This window comes from Neopelma chrysocephalum, unplaced genomic scaffold (assembly GCF_003984885.1).
Source record: "Neopelma chrysocephalum unplaced genomic scaffold, ASM398488v2 Primary Assembly neopelma1_26, whole genome shotgun sequence".
NCBI classification, from domain to species: domain Eukaryota; kingdom Metazoa; phylum Chordata; class Aves; order Passeriformes; family Pipridae; genus Neopelma; species Neopelma chrysocephalum.
In genome coordinates this window covers 23,696,735-23,719,898 of record NW_020897695.1, presented here as the reverse complement: position 1 = coordinate 23,719,898, position 23,164 = coordinate 23,696,735, and the positions used below count along the sequence as shown (strand labels likewise).

The 23,164-nt window shown below is 35.8% G+C and overlaps 1 protein-coding gene across 5 annotated transcripts in view; it reads left to right on the top strand.

The window, feature by feature from the left end:
• LOC113964086 (solute carrier family 12 member 7-like) overlaps window positions 1-23,164 on the top strand; it is a 72,793-nt gene that overhangs the window by 27,296 nt on the left and 22,333 nt on the right. For 4 of the 5 annotated variants that reach the window (XM_027675922.1, XM_027675921.1, XM_027675925.1 and 1 more), the window contains exons 7-16: window positions 1,361-1,602; window positions 4,021-4,232; window positions 9,495-9,662; window positions 11,027-11,125; window positions 11,810-11,867; window positions 15,455-15,629; window positions 17,479-17,597; window positions 18,285-18,383; window positions 20,287-20,406; window positions 22,102-22,206. In XM_027675922.1, coding sequence (XP_027531723.1) covers window positions 1,361-1,602; window positions 4,021-4,232; window positions 9,495-9,662; window positions 11,027-11,125; window positions 11,810-11,867; window positions 15,455-15,629; window positions 17,479-17,597; window positions 18,285-18,383; window positions 20,287-20,406; window positions 22,102-22,206 — 1,397 coding nt within the window. Of the gene's footprint in view, window positions 1-1,360; window positions 1,603-4,020; window positions 4,233-9,494; window positions 9,663-11,026; window positions 11,126-11,809; window positions 11,868-15,454; window positions 15,630-17,478; window positions 17,598-18,284; window positions 18,384-20,286; window positions 20,407-20,463; window positions 20,525-22,101; window positions 22,207-23,164 lie in introns of all 5 variants that reach the window. The other variant, XM_027675924.1, reaches the window with a different exon arrangement.

Below are 23,164 nucleotides of genomic sequence, written 5' to 3'. Positions count from 1 at the left end.
GATATCTGATAAAGACTCTCTATCATACCTGCAAGGCACAAGTATTGCTTTTTTTTTTTTCCTCTGATGGGACGTGGATTATTTGGAGGGACAGGAATCAGTCATCTCCCTGTGGTTTTCCCTGGCAAAAGCTGTGAACAGCAGGGCAACAAAGTACACAAGAAAATCTTACTGGAGTACTGGCATACAGAGCCTGTACAGAGCCTGATACTTCTACAACATTGCAATGCAGAGTTTTCTAACAATATATAAATATTCTACCTGTAATCAGTTTTTCAGTTTGCTTTTTTTTCTTCCATGGCGATGTGACAATTGTCATCTCTTCTAGCATTCTAGTAAATATTAATGTACTAAATTTAATTTAAGAAAACTCTAGTGAAGAATCCTCTATGTCTGTTTTTGGATTTTGCTTCTGGACATACCAGGATAGCCTCCTGCTCAAAGTTTCTTCCTTTCTTCCTTTCTTCTTCATTTAGGAGTTAAATTATCTAAGGATAGCCAGTTTAGTAGTTGTTCTGAAGGATTGAGTTGCCTCAAGCCCCAATACTCCCCTAGTAGCTGAGCAGAGAGGATTTTTTTAGAGGTGCTAAGGAATAAAGATGTTGCTGTCATGTAGTGTAGTACACAAATGTCCTAGAACTATAGATCAGTTAGTTTTCTCAATTGCATTTATCAGTGTAAGTCCTATGAGTATACTTTTAACTTCTTTTCCTGTGGAACCCAGAACTAAATTGTATGAAATTGAGATCTGTAGATCTCAATTGAGATCTATGATTTCATGTTTGAAATTGCAATAGTTCAAATTGTCTGTTTTAGCACAGGACTAAACTTTGTCACACTAATCTTAATTTGTGCTGTTGCGATTTCAGATTCAAATTTTATGAAATGTAGTGTAGGATCTGTAGTACTGAAAACATTTTCAGTTTTTTATTATGCTATTATTTGATTCTTCATATTGTGTTTCAGTCAGTGGAATTATTAAGCGTATATCTGGTTTGAGCTGGTTTATGGGTTTGGGTTTTTTCTTTTAATTTTTGTTATGTGCTCCTTCTTTTCCTCCCAGATTTCTTAGCAGTTTTTCCTGTCTGGCTGACACATGAGTTTGAGGAGTGGAAACTCTTTAAGGGGAGAGAAGAAGCTGGAGCAAAAGCTGTATCTTATTCTCAAAACTTGTTTTCCTTCATTCTCACCTCCCCCTTCCTTTTACCTCTACACTTTCTAAATGACCATGTTATCTGGTTGAACACATTTGTGAAAGCATAAAACTGATACAGAAGGTTAGATTTTGTAGTTTAAGTAAATGATTTCTTAATAAAATATTTGTTATTACGTGTGTGATAGTTTGCCATATCTCTTGCAGACCTACATTTCTCCAAGTGCTGCTATATTTAAAGCAGAAGAGGGTGGTGAAGAAACAGAGGCTATGCTAAACAACATGAGAGTTTATGGAACATGTATTATCATTCTTATGGCCATAGTAGTTTTTGTGGGAGTAAAGTATGTCAACAAACTTGCTCTGGTCTTCCTTGCCTGTGTGATTCTTTCCATCATTGCCATATATGCTGGAGTTATTAAGACTGCTTTTGACCCCCCCGACTTTCCGTAAGTGCAATATTTAAGTTGTGTGGGTTATTTAAAAGAAAAAAAAAAGTATGGGGAGGGAACAGTTACTATAACCATTTCATGTTTTAAGCTAAGCTTCAAAATACAAGCGTACTGGCTTCAATGGTAGGTTTAAGGGGTTTAGGCACTGGTGTGCTTATTTGTTATTCTGAGTTACATATCTGAATCTTTCTCTCATTTTTCATAAGACATGATACTCTAGAAAATGTTTCTTGGTGCTTAAAATTACTAGCTGTTATTCCACCCACACCTAAAGAATAAAAAGGTGGGTTTTACTGACAGTAAATATAGCTGCTTTGTCTAAACTAAAAACTTATTGAATAAAGTAAAAACTTCAAGAAAACATTGTAGCTATGAATCAGAGTTATGAAAGAAACATACTTTCAAACTTTCTGTGTTATGAGGAAATTTTTGAAACTTCCATTTCTCCCTTCCTAAAATTGAGACATTGCAGTGTTAAATTCACTTGTGTTTGTGAAGGCTTTCTTGTTAATAAAAATAAAATTTTATTGTTGTCACACATGACATTGCTTCTCGACACCTTCAATTTGTTCAACTCCTTAGCTCACTAAGAGTTATTGCTTTACTCCAGTTATCAGTATATGAGTTACATTTTTTCCATCTTTTTCTGTTTAAAGAGAAAACAAGATTATATTACTTGAAACACTAGTGGAATAGTCTGATAACTTGAGTCCTGCATGGCACTTCATAACAAGAGTTGTATGTTTGTTACAGATTCTATAGTACTTTGAAGTGTGGGTAATTGTATTACAAATTGAGCATTAAAGCAGTATTTGTGGACTGTCCTCAATTGAAAAAAATAAGCGTGATCAAAAATTCTGACATATATCTGAATGAAACTTGAGTTTCTTACCAGCTGTAACTTCCAATGGGGAAATAGTTAAATCTTTTAGTCACCTATACAAGTAAAAGAGAGTTTATCTGGATATGTAGCATGGGTAAGACTGATTATCAAGTTCCTGGTAACGTTATATGAGGCTGCTACTGTGATATACTATTATATGGGGTGAAAAAATATAAAGAAAGGTTTTTTCCCAGTAAATATGATTGTTTACACTTATAGTCTGCCTTAAAATTAGAAACTCAGGTGTGGTTTTAATTTGTGGTAAGGCTGATCTGATGGTGAGCTGGTCATCAAAAAACCCAGCTTCTGCTTAGCTGGTTAGTTAGGTTGATATCACCAACTTCCATTAAGTTTGGCCGTTGTATAGGTGGTAAAATAGTTTACTTCATGATCTCTCAGTTGAATCAAACTGAAAGAAGTTTCCATTGGTTGAATCAATTGACCTTGCTTCTATAGGGTCACCAAAATTAATAGCAATTAAAAAGAAAAATCAGCAAGACAAGTGGCAAGATGATCTCTTTAGCAACAGCTTTCTGCTAAACCTGTTCAACTTACATGTGATGCCATACCTTGAAGCTGTACTGGTATCCTGTACTCTTCCTATGGCATCTACTTTTAATTGCACACAGAAACAGGATATTGCACTAGGGCAGTATTCTGCTTGACTTCATATACTTGTTCTAATGCCAAGTGGTATGTTTTTACTGTTTGTAATCAGCTTCTTAACTGAGCTCCTTCAGAAATATTACATGTGTTCTATGTGATTTTTGACTTATCTGCCTAACCCACATGGGATTTTTTTTTATATTCCTTCTTTCATCTTCATATATATATATATCATTTGATTATTAAGCAAACCTGGAATAGAGATCTCCTAAACATCTTTTGTCCAGTTTAGCAAAGAAATATTCCATGATCCTTAATATTCTTTGCTGGTGGGAATTTGCTTTTGACAAACTCTTCTGACTTTTCTAATTTTCTTTCATTCTTGAAAGAAATTATTTGCTTCCCGATACACGATTCTTTAATTTGTACTCCCATCAATGTTTTTAAATTTTGCTGTTTAACTTTCCTGGCTTATTTCCTGGATTGTAATATTTTCAAGGATCATCTAAAGTTTTTATTTGCTAGAAAAGGGAATGATGTACTTGCCTAATATTACTTTCGTATTTTCTTGGTTAGACTCATCTTTATATAAAGTATTCCTTAATTTCCCTGATTTCTTGTAGGACTAAATGAATCATTATCTCTGTTATTTAGTCAAGCTGCTTAAATTGATTATATTTTCTAAAGACTAAATCAGAAAGCAAAATAGCTATTAATACCTTAAAGTAGAAATATTTGATCCATGTTTTAAAGGCTATTGATGAAGTCTATACATTTAGATGTAGAAACTATATACTGTTTTAGTAGATGTAGTACGAGTCTTAGATACTGTGAATAACAGGTTTCTGACAAAGTCTGAAAGACATAAAATGCTTTAATGCACACCCTATATTAAAGGATCACTGTTTTTTTTTTCTTGTTTGTAGGATCTGTCTCCTTGGAAACCGTACATTATCAAAACGCAGCTTTGATGTCTGTGCCAAATTTACTGAAAGCAATAATGAAACAAAGACTACACCTTTGTGGCGCCTCTTCTGTGATAGCTCGTTGCTTAATGCTACATGTGATGACTACTTTCGTCTCAATAATGTAACAGAAATTCAAGGGATTCCAGGAATAATGAGTGGAGTTCTAACTGGTAAGTTGGAAAGCACAGTGATTTAAAAATTTTTGGATGTTATTAATTTGGCTGATAGCTGGTTAGTAGTGTAGTGGTCTAACGTGTCACTACTTTTTTACCTCTAATCTGTTGCTATGAAAGGTTGCTACCTTGATCATGCTTCTTCCTATAAAATTTTCATCTGGATTTAGAAGCTTAATATCAAGTGCTTTAATTTGGGGGTCATTGGAGTTTTTTAGGCACACTTTCAAAAGCCACTGTTCAATCAAAAAGAAAAAGGTAGTGCTTATCACAGATATTTTTTTAAAGTGTTTGGCTCCTTTGTATGCCAGATACACATTTCAATAAGCCATTCATTAATACATTTTCAAACTCTCCCGAGGGAGGACTTGTTTCCAATTTACAGCTAGTACAATGAAGAATGAAGTCCAGTGGCCTGTCCAATGTGTACGGCAAGTAAGTGATTGACTTCGAGAAAAGCAACCTACAAAATGTATGGATTTTTCTTCTGTTTACATTTCTGTCCAGTTGTGACAGCTTGGAATTCCAATTGCACAGTCATGAGATTCATATAAGAGGTTCTACTGTACACACACAAATAGTGTTTCTGAGAATGAAATGGATGTTTTGATACCTCTCCCCTGCTTTCTCTTAAAATAAGGTTTGATTTGTATAAATATGCAATGCTACCTACGTAGGGACATGAGGCAATCACTACTGCCATAGTAATACAGTTTAAAATACCAAATATAAAGTGTAGAAATATATAAAAAGATAGTAAATGAAACATAGGCTTCTCTGAATGTAAATTTGTATGTTTAAAAAAAAAGATAATCTTAATGAAAAATGAAATTATTTCTGATTTGAAATGTTACTTACAAGAAATGTGACTTAGAGTTTGTTCTGTGCATTTTACAATTTACCATATGCGTATTTACAGTTTTTCCTAAATAGTTTTGCATTTCCTGCTCCAGCTCAGAAGACAACTGTATGTTCTTTTTTTTTTTTGCTACCCTGTAAGATTTAAACTGCTCTTTTGCTTTTGGAGGTTTCAGGCTGAGCACTGATTTTTCTTGCTTTGGAAAAATGTGCTTTTGTTCTGTTTGTTGTTTTGTTCACTGTGTAATATTTATTTGAACTAGCAATCCTGTATAAAAGTACATTTTGCTAATTTACTCTCACGTGATGCTAAGACCTCTAAAGACCATTAGGAGTCTGCTGAAAGCTCAGTGTGAGGGATACACTTTCCAGTGTTCGTTGCTTGTTGCTTAGCTGTAGTGAATTCCATCAATTGCATTATGTTTATTTACTGAGTCTAATATGATTTTTTTTCTAGTTCCTTGCAGTTGGTTTTGCTTCTACAACTTTGATTTAACTGAGTATTGCCAGTAAGCTTTCTCATCTTGCTACTAGCTCACTTTTTTAGGCTGTTTGAGTGTACTGGATAGCACTGGTTAAATACTGCTGCCCATCTTTATAGAAACTTACTGGTGACTCTTCTGCATTACAAAACTACTTACATTTACTTTTACCTGTTGTTTTCTGCCTTTGAACCATTTTATCCATGTGAGGAGTTTTCCTCTTATACCATGGCTGCTATAGGTTCCTTTGGTGAGGAATATTTCAAAAACATAGGAAATACAGGTGGACTGATTTAAGTGGATCACCTTCATTGAAATTTCCCTCAAGGAATTTGAATACTTCTGACAATTTTCTTTTACAAAAGCCAAGTTGAGGCTACCCCGGTTCCTTAAAACTCAAGAAAATAGCTTCTGATTTTTTCAGAACTCAGAGAGAACACCCATATGTTTACTGTCTCTTATCAGTTGCTGTTGTTGCTATGTTCATGATGTTCATGCTACTTGTGAGTCTTTAGTTTCTATGTCTCTCTGAAACCCTTTTAAATAAAAAAGTTTGCATTACGTTTGTCCTTGGGTAGCAATACGATTTCACGTCAACCTCAGGTCTTTCAGTATTCTTGGAGGTTTTAAGCTGAGTACTGATTGTTCTACTTTTAGAAATACATGCTCTCCTATTCACTGAATAACATTTCTTTGAACAAGAACCACTCTTACAATGCATTTCACTCTCCTAGTGTCACATAATGCTAGAACTTAGGTGTCCTGCTTGCTGAGTGTGAGCACAAATTCTGATACCTAGCGTAAGCTTGAGCTTGACTTGCAAAGATTTCTCAAGGAGGGTTTTCCTCCACTCAATGTCTGTTCTGCATTGTATGTAGACTTTGGAGCTGCTCTGCACATTAAAGAGTCTTGAGCTGTGAGTAAGAATACTCAGATACCATGACTGGGTGTCCCGGGAAGTGTGTACTGAGTCCTCACACTATTTATTGGGCACTCATATACAGAAAGTATAAATCTCTTATACACCTTCTGTGAATGTTATCCTAACAACAGTAAATCATTCTACAAATGGCTGACCAAATATTCCTGTAATCCTAACAATAATGATAGAATTTGCAAATTGCTTTAATCAACATTGTTCTGCTTCACGGTAGCATGCTGGTCTGATGCATTGTGTGTGTCCTAGATGTTGCTAGAGGAGCCTCAGCAACCCATGAATGGTCCTAGAAGGGAGAAATGTCTGGACTCTTCTGAGAAGTGATTCTTTTTTCTCACCCTAACTTCCAAGTCCACTTGGATTATCACTTGTGGGAAAATGAGTATAGAAAAGCTCTATGTGGCATGTTATGAAATGGGAAAGTGATTTCTATTTAACAAAATATCTAAGCTAATTTTTCCCAATCATGCTGGCATGAACAGTTCCACAGTTAAGTTGTGTGTGTTGGAGTGGTCAGGCCATTGTCAGTCCGGTGTCATACTAAATAAAGGACACAAGCTGTTGAGTCCTTGTTAAGTATTTAAGTGGTTTTGATTGGCAATTACAAACTGATTTTTGGACTTTCCTTTATGCTCCACAGGAAGTAGATGCTAATTTGGAGATCTTGACTTATTTTACATCACTCCTCAAATCTTTGTGAAAATTCCTGAAATTTACAATTCTCTTGTTTCCTTAACTCTTCTTATGGCTTCAGTCTTATCTCTAGATGGCTTTATTACTCCTCTTCATTTGATTGAACTAACACACATATTCTGTAGCAATTAATACTTACTTTTAATCTTTATTCTGCTGTGTCTTACAATTCTCATGCGTTCTTCCGTATATGCTTACCAATTGTAAGATTTCTGTTATGAATCTGGATATGTGTATCCTCTCTTTGGTAACTTATGGTTCAAAGTCAGTCTCATATTATGCTCAAGGTAACTTTTTGCTATTTTGGAGGCTTAGAATACTGTACTTAAATTCCCTAAAATTGTACAGCGTGGCTAAAAATTGGCTATTTGATCATCCTGGCAGTCCGTGGCAATTGTTTATTTTTGTGCTGTAGAATCCTTTGTGTTCTTGACAGGATGGGAGAGCATCTACTTTGTTTCCTCACATGTGATAGGATAACCTGTCTTATTTTAAAATAGGAATCAGTGTTGGATGTTCTCAAAGTCTTGTCAAGGTGCACAACCAGTGTTCCCACAAATGTAAACTCTCTCAAGTTACTGGTTCTTTGACCCCCAGTCGTCTTCAAACAAACATCCTTAGTTTGCTGGGGAATTTAAACCACATTCTGCTGGGGTTTTGTGGTGGTTTCACCCCCCCCTCCTCCCTGGGGGGGCTGGAAGTAGTTGGTCCCAGGTGAGTTTCCAATGTGGGGCCAATCGGAGCTGCGTTTTGCCCATATGAAATTGGCATATTACAGCAGCCAGAGGAAGTTGTTGGCAGAGAGGATCGAAGCCACAAGGGGTGGCCAGGGGCCCCTGAACCTGGGGGCCTCCTGGGCCTCCACGGCCTTACTCCAGCCAGGGCTGGGGTGGTTTCTTCACCGTTTCCCCCCACTGCGAGTGGGGGAGTGACGATCGTGAAGCAGAGCTGGAAGAATTCCAGGCAGAGGAGAGAAAACTTCAAGCAGTCTCACTGCCACCTCCCCCACAATGGCGGGGGAGGAGGCAACCTGGAGCTGAGACTGAAACACGGAGACGGACCGAGGGGCTTGGAGGTGCCCTACGTTAGGTTTGGACAAGGGCAGCCGAAAAACCGAAGGACAGGGAATGTGGGGGAGGAATGCCTCCCTGTGACACGTGGAAGCCGAGTTGATGTAGCAGCTGAGACAGAGAGAAGCCAAACCAAGCAGGCTTTTTCTGAGTAAGGACTTTTGATGAAAACTATTTGGGGTATAAAAAACTGAGCAAAAACCCAGAAACCCTGCAACCTGGGGAGGAAGAGTGGACTCGAAGTGGAGAAGTCGCTGAATCTTACTTCCTGGGAGGAACCTTTACAAACCAGGGGGAAAGGACTCAGAAGCTGACTCCCTGTAACTCGTGATGAAGACCTGGTGCAGCAAGTGTTCCCTTGCAGTCCAGGAGGAGACCTCGGCAGAGGCCAAGGAGCTGGTGGGGGTGCAAAAGACCCCTTCCCTGATACCCCAATGAGAGAGACTTTAGCTATTGCCCTGAAGGTTTTTCTTCTGAACTGATGTGGGAGGACCCCCAGGAGTGCTAAAAGTTGTATTAATACTGTGTATTTATTTGCTTTTTAGTTTTTATAGTTTTTATTCTGTTAATAATAAATTTTGATATAATTTCCCCATGCTGAGATATGCCTGTCTGAAACCTCTCTATTACATTGAGGCAAATTGTGGGGAAGCTCGGAAATTGGATTTTTGGGGGGGAAACTCCCACAGATCTTCTGAAGTCTGGTTACTCTGCTTTTGTCACCATGTGGAAATCCTTCACCATGAACAGCTGAATTCTGAAGTATTGTCCAAGATTATTCTGTATAGCAGATCTCAAAGAACTCAAGTTACTGTTAACTAGCATTTTGTCTTTGTACTGGTCCTCCAAATACAAGAACAAGAAATATTAATGTATGCTAAGATTGCCTGAACCTGGAGATAATTTCCTTACCTTTTCACAATACATCCTGATAATACATCCGTATGCCTGTGCAATGTAAGTGGACATTCTACAAATATATTAGCATTTAATTCTCTAACTAAATTTTTCTTTAAGGGAAGAGAAAATTTTGTATGATGCGTTTTTACTGGCATACAGTGGGAATATCCACCCGTTAAAGTTGATATTAATCATATTGGGAAACATTATGATTTTTGTGTAAGAAAAGGCATCTGATTAATAAGATTATTTCATTCTCAGAACTTGATATCCTGAAACAGCGAGATGACATTGACTTTTGTTCCCCCCCCCCTTGTAGATAATCTCTGGAGTACCTATTCAGAAAAAGGATCAATAGTTGAGAAAAAAGATCAACCATCCATTGCCGGATCAGAAGAGACAAAAATGGGTGGACTCCCTTATGTTTTTACAGACATCATGACCTACTTCACAATGCTAGTTGGGATTTATTTCCCATCTGTGACAGGTAAATACAACTATTTTTCTTGAGCGAGGATCTGTAATTATAGCTGGAAAAAGAATACTTTTCACATGTGTGACTGTTTATTGGGTACACATGATGTTGCTAGTCTGTGTGTCCGAGGTTATGTACCTGAAACCTTCTGATGCTAGGGAGACATAGGTGGCTGATTACTTTATGAGGTTATAGGACTTTAACAAGAAATCAGTTTTAAGGACTATTTTCTATGTCTGGAAAGAAAGCAAAAACCTCATGTATTACTAAATGTTTATTCAAAATAAGATTCATACCTTTATAATACTTTAATCTTCAAAGGTATGAGAGAACAGTTTAATATTAAAATGACTGTTTCAGATATTAAAGCTGTTAACTGCGTGAGATGTGTTTAAATGTCCATTATTTTTTTTGACACTGTAGCTGTGGAGACTTTTTTGTCAAGCTTAATTTCAGCTCATGCTTGACTAAAACAACCAGACACATTTTTCTTCAAAAGTCCCAGCTGAAGCAATTGTAATATCAAGTAACAGAATGGAACTCCGAAGTGGAAGTAATACCAAGTGGAAGTGTCCCTTTGTATTTTTATTTAAACCCCACTGTTCCCATTTCTTTACTTCAGACTCTTTTATCAACATTTTATCATATCTGAACCTGTATTTGGGGTGTCATTCCATGGAGTTTGACAATGGTTTTCCACTGGAACATCTTGACATTAGCTTCCATGTTTTTGCCTTCAGCAGTCAGATCAAGTCTAGGAAAGATGGCAGAATTAGTCAGTTACTGTATATTTTTTCCTCCTCCTGTCACAGTATGTGCTAGAAAATGCTTCTGTTCTCTTGTTAGATTGAAACAGGGATGTGTACATGTGATTTTTCTAACCATTTTTTTCTTCTTGCCTGCTTTTTTCTTTTTTTTTCTATGCTTTTATTCTTTAGTTTATTGATTTGCTTGCATATCTTATTATGGTGGTCCGTTTAGTAGAAAGTTAGTGCATTGGCTACACTAGCTAAAATTGCTAAATCCTTGTTAGTTTATAACATCCATCCCCAATATTTTGCTACTTCTTATATTTCTTCATTTCAATAATGATTCTCAGGTTATAGTTGAAAAATATTTTTAAATTTTTTTTATCTGCATTTTTACCAACCTTTATAGGATTTGTTCATTCAACAATGGGTAGTAACACAAATTTCTGAATAAAACAAAGGTATAAGTTGAAGATTTGAGCAGAATTATAATATACTACTGCAGTCTGCTTCATTGGTAATCCTGTGTTAAATCAGGCTTAAAATAAAATGTTCTTGTTCGATTAGTTATTTCCATGGATTTCTGTTAATTGTTTTTATGACATGTAAATTTCATCTCTTTTTAAGGTATTATGGCAGGTTCAAACAGATCTGGAGACCTAAAGGATGCTCAGAAATCTATTCCTACTGGAACAATTTTGGCTATTTCAACTACATCTTTTATTTGTATCCTTTATGATGTGACTTTTTTCTAGTGTGCATTCTGTAGTTTAGGTGTAGGTTTTTCATTCGAAAGTCATTAGAGTTGCCTGAGTATAAAATGAATTAAATCTAACCTGAAAAGAAGTATTTTATATTTGTATATTTGTAATATAAGTATTATTTATAGATATCATTAAAATATCTCAAATTCTATTTATAAATTATTTATTTATCAATATATATATCCTATATTCTACTAGCTTCAAATTCCAAGATATAACTGACATTTTTTGTAAAGTGTCATAGACGTTTTTAGCATCATGCTTCAGTTGGCAGATTGTTGTTATATTCAGTATAACCAAATCTTGAACCAAACAACCAGCAACAGAAATTTTTGTTCCTTCAAAACCTAGAGGACACAAATGCTTACTTATTTATATGAGAAAATACCTGTTCTGTTGTGTGATGTATGAACTGGCTACTTCCAACACTTCACAAATCAACTGTGTATCAAATACAGTAATAGAGAATATAAACTAAAAAATTATAGTAGGGAAGAACTAAAAAAACCAAACAAAAACAACTATGAAACACCTTCCCCTCCCACTTCATTATCATGAACATTTTCATTTCATACCTATGTGAAAAGTGGTGGGTTTTTTCTACGTAATTATCTATAACGTAATCTTCCTTCAGTCTCAGTTACAGATCTCTCCTGTATAGTGTTGTTTGGTGCCTGTATAGAAGGTGTGATATTAAGAGATAAGTAAGTCATATTCAACTTCTAATTTTACAAAGAGTATATATGATCATGGGTTATATTAATAGGACTTATTAATTACTCTTCTGTGAAATATCTATGTGATATATATTTCTTTTGTTTTGATTAAAACTGGAGGGAAAGTCTATCTGCTAACCTGAGATGGCTGCAAAAATGAGTCATGTTATCAGGCTGTATCCTTTCGAAAAGCAGAAACAGAATCTAAGATAAATATTTGAAGTGGAACCAGTCTAATAAAATGTTCTTGATAAAGAAAATTGTAACTAGTATTTGCAGAGCTGATGGGTAGGGATAAGAGGACTGGTATTATTTAGGGAGAAGTAATATGCTCCTGAGGGACAAAGACAAGAAAAAAAATTGAGTTACACAACAAGAAGAGTTTATGAGACTGCAGTGCACCATCAAACCTGTAACTCCCATTGGATGTATGACTATCTTTTGTTTTAAAATATCAGTTGAAGATCAAGAGTCATGTCAATTTTCAACCATGTAATTGCCTAATGACATTTAAGGCACAATATGAAGCATGAAGGGAATAAAGATAATGGAGATTAGTATGAACAGAATCTCCAGATTTTGATAAATTTCTCCATTAGGAGAAGCTGAGTTGATTAGGGTGAAATTGTTGTCAGGTTTCACATTTGCTTTCTTGCTGGTGTCTGGTTATCTTTTCTGTTGAAGCCTAGATTTGCTTTTGGTGATCAAGAAGTGGCATTGGGTTATTGTTTGAAGGTTGATGGAACTGATACTGAGACAACTTATCTCATTAGTGTAGAAGGAAAACTGTAAGTTAAAAGCTGGATTCTATTCAAAATTAGTACAAGAAACAGAAAGGGGTCATGATAGGCTTTTGACAACTGCATCTCACAGCATCCTTATAGGCAAACTCAAGAAGTGTGAGTCAGATGAGTGGAAGTGTGGTGGATTGATAACTGGCTGAATGGCAGATCACAGAGGGGTCGTGATCAATGGCACAGAGCCTAGTTGGAGACCTGTCACTAGTGGCATCCCCCATGGTTCTATACTGGGCCCAGTATTGTTTAACTTGTTCATCGGTGACGTGGTTGAAGGGGTAGAGAGCCTCCTCAGTAAGTTCACCGATGACACAAAACTGGGAGGAGTGGCTGATACCTTAGAGGGCTTTGTGGCCCTTGAGAGGGACCTTGACAGGTTGGAGAGATGGGCAGAGAAGAGCCTCTGAAATTCATCAAGGCCAAATGCAGGGTCCTGCACCTGAGGAGGAATAACCCCAGGCACCAGGCTGACTTCTGGAAGGTAGTTCTGCGGAGAAGGACCTGAGGGTCCCGGTGGAGAAGAAACTGCCCGTGAACCAGAAGTGTGCCCTTGGCCAACAGAATCTGGGATGCATTTGGAAGAGCGTTGCCAGAAGGTTGAGGGAGGTGATCTGTCCCCTCTGCTCAGCTCTGATGTGGCACGTCTTGAGTACTGTGTCCATTTCTGGGCTCTTCAGTACAAGAGAGACATGGAGCTTCTGGAGCAGGTCCAGTGGAGAGCTACGAAGTTGATCAAGGGACTGGAGCATCTCTCTCATGAGAAAAGGCTGAGTGAGCTGGGCCTGTTCCCCCTTGAAAGAAACAACTGAGAGGGGACCCCATCAATGTCTGTAAGTATCTAAAGGAGAGGTGCCAAGAAAATGGAGCCAGGCTCTTCTTGGTGGTGCCGAACAATAGGATGAGAGGCAATGGGCAGAAACCGATGCACAGGAAGTTCCATATGAATATGAGGAAGAACTTCTTTACTGTGTGGGTGACCATGCACTGAAACAGATTGCTCAGAGAGGTTGTGGAGTCTCCCTCACTGGAAATATTCAAGAACTGTCTGATCACAATCCTGTGTCATGTGCTTTAGGACAATCCTACTTGAGCTGGGAAGTTGGGCTAGATGACCTACTGTGGTCCCTTCCAAACTGACCCATTCTGTGATTCAGTGATTTTTACTTTAAAATGATATTGCTTCATCAGTGAAAATATCTGATATGTTTTTCTTCAAAGTAAATATAAAAACTGAATCAAACTACCTAAGAAATAGTAAATGATTTCTGAAATTAGAAATTAAACCAGAGGTAATATCTATAACTCACATTTTTGAAAGCAACATATTTGAAATTTACTGGTGCAGGGGAGTGTGGAATTTTGCAAGCTGTGATCTATCACTAGAGCAGGTTGCATTGTAGCAGGAGCTTTGAATCTGTGAACTTTCATGTACAGTGCTGCCAGTTCTTGTTTGGCTGAAATCCAGCGTAACATTAAAGTGTATGGATTTTTAGTTTGGTTTAAAGACTGTTTTTTGGTTTGGTTTTTTTCTTTTTTTTTTTTCATTATGGTGGTTATATCTGCAACGGGGAAAACTAGGTTGTACATCTTTCAGTGTTTCTTTCATCTCTTCAAGTTATTCCTACCTCGTGTCTAATTAAATCACAAGCATTAGAATTTGAATTAAGAATAAATGTGCAGTTGTATAAATGTTATCATAGAACCATAGCTTTTTCTCCTATAATTTTAAAGATATGATTTTACCTTTTACCATCTGCTGAAAATAGTATGTAGTCATGCATCCAAGCTTGGGCATATACAATAATTTGAACTCTGGCTTACTATGTTAACTTTGTTGTTGTGTTTCTTGACCCTGTTTTGAAAGCAGGTCTGAAAAGAGAGAAAGCATTTAATTTTTCTTAGTCTGTAGACTTTTCCTTTCCTCTGGTGTTTTATTTTGAAAAATCTGAAAACATTGGGAAAAAAAATATGCTATCACAGGATAAATAGTCTTAAAAGGGATTTTGGTTACTTACTTACAAAAGTAAGATGAACTACAAGAAGCTTACTTGCTTTTAAAACAAAAACGTCAGTTTGAAAGGGGGGTGAGTGAGGAATTACTGTTTTTTAGTTTACTCAAGTCATCCATAAATAGCATAAAGCTAGGTATCTAAAAAAAATTAAAAACAGGGAGGTAGTATTAGATGGGATACTCAAGACTAATGAAAGCACCTCCTCCTGACTTCTACCCGCTTATTTGCCATAGTAATTTAAAAATTGCATCAGGTAGCACAACAGTCAGAAGATGTGCAAAACTGTAGATGGTTGTGTCTAGTAATTTCTCTGGTTACTTGTCTGTATGTCAGTGTCACACTGTTAAAAGGAAAGGCTAATATTTGTTTTGTGAATCGCCCAGACTATACCTGTATTACTTTTATTACTTGTAGAACAGACAATCTAGTTCCTAGCTGTCACAAGAATCTGTAAGATACGTATGTGCATACTTCTGCTATTGCTGTTAATTCTGTAAAGTTTGCCAAAATACCTGATAATGGCTGCATGTCTGCTTAGAGGCAACACCTAGTGTGAAGCAATTATAGTATTTTCTTTGAAAAAGCAGAATAAAGAGAGATTGCTTGGTTGGGAAATCCAATAGTTCGGACTGTAATATGGTGTTTATTGTTAAAATTTCTGTTATCCAAAAAGATTGAAATGTGGGCACTGAAACTATAGTAGAAGTTATTTTAATGTTTAGTGATTTTTTAAAAATTATTTTCGTTTCCCCTGTTCTTTCCTAAGGTTTGGAGAAGCAGTTAATGGAAATCTAGTGGTTGGTACACTGGCCTGGCCTTCTCCATGGGTTATTGTGATTGGTTCGTTCTTTTCAACGTGTGGTGCTGGTCTCCAGAGTCTCACTGGTGCACCCCGTCTATTGCAGGCCATTGCAAGAGATGGCATTGTACCGTTTCTTCAAGTGAGATTTGTTTTTGTCTTTACAGTGTTTCAAATGTGGCTTCTATTTTGACCAAAAAAAAGAGGCATAATTTCTACTGTTTTTATAGAACTGTGAGGAAAAGATTTGGAGCTTGCTTCTGTTTGTGTACAATAATAGATCAGGCTATTGTAGGGCAAAGTTTGAGCTTCAATATTTTTGTGCAATGCAATTTAATTATAATTGTTTTTACACATAAAAGTGGTTTTAAACTGAGAATATAAGGCTTCTATAAATAGAAATAAATTAACTAAGAAGCAACTAACAACTAAACTTCTTAACTCCTGACTGTGTTTACAACTTGTATTTGGGAACAGAGTTGATCTTATCTCACTGTGGAACTGCATAATACTTCTTGTATCATAGATACAATTCTAGTTTTTATTCATTTTTATAAGCTAAATAAAGTCAACAAAAATGTAACAATAGAATTCTATCCCCATGACTCCAAACATCAAGATTGTTCCAACATCTCTGTGCATGTTTTAAAAAGAAATAAATCAGATTTTTCTTGAAGTAAGGGAGCTGGCAAACAAAAGAGGAGGAGAGATTTCTTGCTGGGCTGCTTCTATAAAACCTAGACGATTAGACTTGAGTGAAAAATAAATAAATAAAACTGCAAAAAAGAATAGTATCTAGAGAGCAAAGCTATGATCTTTGTGGTGAAGTTTGGAGTTTGAAAACTTACCTCAAGACTTGCAAGACTCTGTATCTGTAACAGGAAGTAAATACACTAGATATGCTTTGCTGGGAGGACTGAGTGGTGGTGGAGCTCGACTTGTCAGTGGAAAGGGGTTGTAATGCAATAAGTTGTAAATGCTGGGTAGTATTGAGAGGGACAAGCAAAAAAATTCACTTTTGCCTGAAGTAAAAATTTGATACTGAGTGAGACGATGACAGTATGATTGCACCTTATCAGGATTAGATTTAAAAGGAGTGAAAACTGGAAGGAAAAAAATTGTGGTTTGGAAAGTGAGAGAAAGGGAATCGAAGAGAAACAGGATGTTTAAAGAGAGATTTGAGACTCTGTGTGTTTGCAGTTTTGGAGCGATATGGCTGCTGCATAGACAGTCAAGGGAATGAATTCAAGGAGATTAATACAGGAACAAGAGTATGACATATTTAAAAAAAAATAAACCAAAAGACTTGAAACATGAGCAGAAAAAAAAAGGAGATTTTAATATTATGGTAGGAAAATTGATGGATGACAGAAAGCTAAGGGAAGAAGACAGTATGGAGAATGAATTAGGGCTTCATCTCTGTAATTGAAGAGAGCATGGAAGAGAATAAGTACAGCTGGTACTTGAGGCAAAGCATTTTACCATCTGTCACCAGTATAACTGGATGGAATTCTCCACAAAGGAAATTACCACAAGCAAAATGATTTTTGGTAGGGCTCTATGCAGGATCATAGGCTTATCTAAGTCCTCTTTAAAGGTCAGTATTACGTTCATAAGTACTGAATTGACACCTAATCTCTCTGTTACAAAAAATACTGCCCTCAACTATGTTAACTGTTTACTAAGCATAAATCTCTCATGCGTATGGATTTTAATTTACTGAAGAATATTTCAACAGCAACTGTAATAGGACGTTAATGTTAGGTAGTCATTGCTTACTTTAGTAAAAATATTTCATATTGGAAATGGGGTGTTTTGCAATTTTAGTTTTATCTTTTCATAGCATAGATTGCATTATTTTCCTTTGTAACTAATTACTACTTTTAGTTCCAGTTTAGAAGTTAGTTAGTTAATTCACAGTCTGCACCATAGTTCATAACTATGTAATGAACAGCTTTCCCTAATCTTACTGTTTACTTGAATTGAACTAGATATTTGGTCATGGAAAAGCAAATGGAGAACCAACTTGGGCTCTGCTCCTCACTGCTGGTATTTGTGAAATAGGAATTTTGATAGCTTCATTGGACAGCGTGGCACCAATTCTTTCAATGTAAGTATGAATGCAGTGGTTTGTGTTCTTAAGTTAAATAGTATTTTATTTTTAAATTAACTAGGTAATTATTTTTCTTGGTTAAATAATACATGCTAGACTTTATTTTCTGGCAAATTATATTCCTGTTTGATCGTGGAGATAATAGGAAACAACAAAATGTTCTGGCTGGAACTAATTTTCTAGGCACAAAAAACTTTTTACATGACAGAGTTCTTGAATCCTAATAAAAATATGTTCAACTTAAAAAGAAAAAAGGGTTTTAAAATAAAAATTCCTGCTATTTTAGGTCACGTGCATCTAGTAGAGACAAACAAAACCATTTAATATTTTAGGATATGAACTGAATTTTATTTTACTGACTTTGTCCATAACATAGCACCAAATGAGCTACTATGGAGAAAATTAACTCTGTCCCAGCCAAAAACAATACACTATGATTGTCAGTTATTTGTTACATTGTCTCTCAAATATTTGTTTGAGGCTCTATATTATGCTAATACCATATTTTGAGGTGTAATATTCTATAAGTATTCTTAATCTATGTCTTGTGTTCTATTGGTCAATGTGAACACAGTGTACAGGAGAATGGACACTTTCCTACACTTTTTTGGATTGTGTCCACTGTTTTAATGCACATCTGTCAAGTTAATTTCTTACTGGAAAATGCTCTTTTTTTCTTAACAGGTTTTTCCTTATGTGCTATATGTTTGTGAATCTGGCTTGTGCAGTTCAAACACTTTTACGAACTCCTAACTGGAGACCTCGTTTCAAGTATTACCACTGGTAGGGAATATTTCTTCATTCAGAACAGTTAAAATTAACTATACAGCCCTAAATTGTTGATTTTATTGCAATAATAAAACAATCTCCTTTCTGACTTAAATGAGTTATGATTCATGCACTGAATACTTTAAAAGCAACGTTTGTTTTCATGTGTTTGGAATAGTGCTAGTAATAACAGTGATCATGAAAACGTGGCTAATGTAGATGGCTTGGGAAGGGGTTATGGGATGACATTTTATATTGCTTATAAGGCAAGAGACCTGTGTGAAAATGAGGATGAAAAACATATAATTTGTCTTTTAGATATAAATAAGGAGAACTGATAAAAATGTTCAGGAAGGTTGAGACAATTTTCATTTTGGTAATGCAAAAAATATGCAAAACCACAACTTGTACAAAAAAAATTTCATTCAATATACATCAGTTGGCTCATTGATGATATGATCACTGGTTTTAAAATATGCTGTGGACATTGCATTTTATAACTGAAGTAGACAAGTAGACACTTAACAAAATCAGTAAAGGTCAATAATACTAAAGGTGAGGGTGTGGGTTTTGTCTAGTCTTTTTTTTTTAAGGCTTAAGGGTTTAAACTTTTCAAACTAAGGTTGGGAAACTTCTTGATTTTTTTAACTGTATGTTAAAAATACATAATTTAATTAACAGTAATTCCGTTGAGAAGTTTTAGTGCCGAAATACCTTAAAGCATAGAACATAATAGGAGGTAAACTGGCATGATTCTGGGATATAAGAGTTGCTTATTATTTTTCCTTTCAAAGAGTCGAGTGAAAATGAAATGTTGCGATTTTACCTTTGTAAAAACTTGTTGAATATGTTCAGTAGTTACACACTAGTTTGGCAATTAACCCTCCAAATACATACATTTGGCAACAATTCCTTTCTGTTTTTGTCAGAGAGATCGGTGAGCTAGCTGATTCACTGTGTGACTACTTACAGTCAAAGCAGGTGTTGGAATGTTTGGCTGGAATTGGGATGGGATTTTATTTTTTTTTAGTGAAAGTAGAGTCTTATATTAATTCCGGCATGAAAGAGCAGCTGTTGTTCTTTTTAAACAAACTACAAGATTGACGTCCTTCAAGAACAGGTAGAAAGCATTCCCTTAGTTTATAACTGGACTCAATGCTTGCATGGTGCTAAAGAAGTAAACTAAAGGTACCAAACGAAAGTTGCGTTTGCTGATACTCTTTGTCAATATAGTGAAAGCTAGCTCTAATTTGGAAATTGGGTGAAAAGTAATTTGGAGTGTTGTATGTGACTAAAAGTATACACAAAACTGTCCATTCTAAGATGATTTACATCTATCTTTGATAGTAGCATGGGCAAACCAGGCATACAGATTTTAGTCTGAAAATGCTTCTGTAATTTTTTCAGCTTACAGTAATTCTTTCTTTATAGCCTTCTCTTCTTTATTCTCTTCTACCCTCTTGTGTTAATGCGTAACAGACAGGCCACAACAGAAATGAAGAATAGAACCGATGAGTCAAATTGAATTTAAAGTAATCAACTATTTTCGCTGGAAGAAACAATGTTGTTTATTACTGTTTGAAATTTTTTTAGCCTAAGTTCAAATCAACAGTAAGTGAGCGATAGTATTATGTTTTGAAACTGACCTTATTTGGTACTGATAGAGTTTCAACACTGATAAATGTAGTAAATCTATTGTTATATCTAATTCAGTTGTATTATTTGTGTCGCACAGTGGTTTAGAATGTATTTTTTGTAATGATCTGAAATTGGGACAGTATATTTTTACTTTTATAGTAGCTATAAAATGGCCTCTGAAGAAGAAAGGCCTTTCTGGAAGTTAACTTAAATAAGAAATTGAATTTGTAGAACATTTGCATGCCTATTTAAAAAAATGGAAAAAAATGGTTTCTTTTAGGACTCTTTCATTCCTGGGGATGAGTTTATGTCTTGCCTTGATGTTCATTTGCTCTTGGTACTATGCTTTGATTGCCATGCTAATCGCAGGATGTATATACAAATACATAGAATATAGAGGGTAAGACCATATATCTTATTTATTCTATATTTAATATCTTTAACAATCAGCAAAAAGCACTTTTGTATAAAATAGATACCACTGAAGTAATAAAATTCAGACTGTTCCTTGAAACAAGGTAAGATCCTATCTCTGTTAAGTGTTGTAAGTTTTCAGATTCTAATTTCTTTGGAAGCTCTTTTCCAAACTTCTCAACAGCCAGAACTAATTGAAATAAGACCCAATAAGGCTGGGAAACTTTCATTGGAGCAGAGATGATGGTGTAAAGTTTTGGTACTTAAAGAACATCAACTCTCAATATCAACTATTACAGAACTGTTGCATTATTATTATTTTGTGCTGAAGCTCAAACTCTACTTTTTTTGTGTGCAGACCTTAGCACTTTTTAGAATTAATCATACTGAATCATACAGAGGATCCACTGAAAATTACCTGTTTTCTGAGGGCTTAGGTAATCTTTAAATTGCAATATGGTATGCTTTTGAGACAGACTCATATCTATAGGAAATGCTGAGCAAGTAGGAGACTTGAAAAGCATGCTGAGTTCATAACAAAACCAAAACTAGAACAGCAAGCAACACAACCCCCCCCACCTAAACAACATATATAAACACTAGAGGTGATTATGATCAGTAATCTGCATGTTATCCTTTCCAAAGGAAATACACCCTATGCTGAAAAAAAAATAGTAAGATCTTGGAGCAGGAAACTGAACAAGGCCACTTGTTTTCATGATTGATTAAGCACAGGTCTTAAGTGGATCACCTGGTATAAATCACTCCCCCTTGTGGATTCTCCATCTTCTAATATCTCCATTTCCAGATTAGATGCTTTTCTGGGTTTCTCTGTTTAATGGGTTAATGATAAGGAAATTAATTTCCCTATTTTAGCAAGGAAGTCAGATCAAATGGTAACAGTTCTGTGCGTGTATATAGGCATGTACATACAGAAAATTATGCATACTTCCAAATTTATATACAGGCTCTACAAATGTTGGCACATATCAAAACATTTACCTTGTAGAAAGAGATGCTTTGCTAGAGGTAGCAGAGTTCAGTGAGAATTCATGAATTCATAAGTGGGAGGATGGGCAAGGGAGTTGGACCCCTTGCCATAGCAGAATCCACTCTCCTGCCCACTTTCAATCTTTAGTATTCTAATACTAGAATTAAAAGGACTGGAAAACATAGGGAGTTTAAAAGTGGGTTAAAAAGGAGGGTGGATGGACCTTTAGGCTTATCTGAGAGAGAAGCTGGAAAGGAAAGTAAGTGGAGAAAGCTGTGGTGGTGGTGGTGGTGTTGAGGGGAAGATAGATTGCACAAATCCATACAAAGTCAAGCTTCACTTATTGATTTTGCTGCTTTAAAACAATTCCTTTTAAGTAGCCTTCACTTATTCATTCTAGTGCTAAAAACTTAAGTAGCTGTTGCAATTACAAAAATGCTTTTGAAGTATGAATAAAATAGACCATAGTAAATAAATACTTGAGAAAAAATTCCCTTGAAAGCACCTGGAACTGCTTCACCTTGGTTAGTCTTCAATCCTGATTTAAATCTGCAAGACAAGGTTTTTTCCTGCATTTATGCAAAAAAAAGTGATCATTTTTTATGCCCATTGTCCCCCACGTGAGAAAAAATACTTCCTTTGTATAAATAAATGGGACTCTGTTAATTGAATTTCTTCTGTGTCCTGAAGAGCGGAAAAAGAATGGGGCGATGGAATCCGAGGACTGTCTCTGAATGCAGCTCGCTATGCTTTGCTTCGTGTGGAAGACGGTCCTCCTCACACCAAGAACTGGAGGTAGAGTCACATAATTCTTGAAATATGTCCATGTATTGGGAATACTGCTGGTAAAGCTAATGGCCAAAGTGAAATTCACCATTAAAATAATGTTTTAATTTGGGCATGGCGATGATCTCATTGCAATAGTATTATTTTACTGCAATGGAATGCATCTTATGGTCAGCATGGAATCAACTTTACTGGAAATATGGGCAAACTAACTCCAGTTTAAATTCATGAAGGTGTTGACATGGTTTTCAAAAGTGCAGAAGAATTTTAATGTTTGATTATTGATAGATTTTTCAGATTCAAAGGAACAGGTATCCTTGAGTCTCACTGTCTCTGTGGAAGAAATGCTGCAATTCCCTAGGTGTGGTTCTTTTGCTTCTGCATATGTTCCATCTGAAATACATTGTATAAATATATGAAGGATCTTTTATTACTTTAAATCCATTTTTGTGACATTCTTTTTTTTATATAGCTTCATTCAATAGTAACACTTTCTAAATTGCTTAGATATCATTAAAACAAAATCTCACATTTACTGACCATTTATATGTAATGGAGTTAGGTGTCCACTATTTTTGCAATGTATTTTTTTTTGCTTGTTAAATTATCAATTTTCTTCAAAGCCAATGTAAAAAATTACTTAACATTTAAAAACAGAAGGACATTTGCACATTGTCACTTCTGATGAATGTAATGTGATACTTTAATTATAGTCTCTGCTCAGTGATGCAAGGTGCATGCACATGCAATGTTCTGTTGCCCTTCAGTGTAATGGCATCATTTTATCATTTGTCCCTGGGATTGATGAACTTGGCATCTCAGAGGCATCAATGTAATGTAGTGTTGACATTCCTGTTAAATATCTGACTGCTTCAGTTATCCTTCTGTTGTGTCAGTGTAATTGCTAGAACTGGTTTGTCTTGTTACATCTCAAACTGGGCTAGTTTTGAGGTGGGAAGTATGCTCC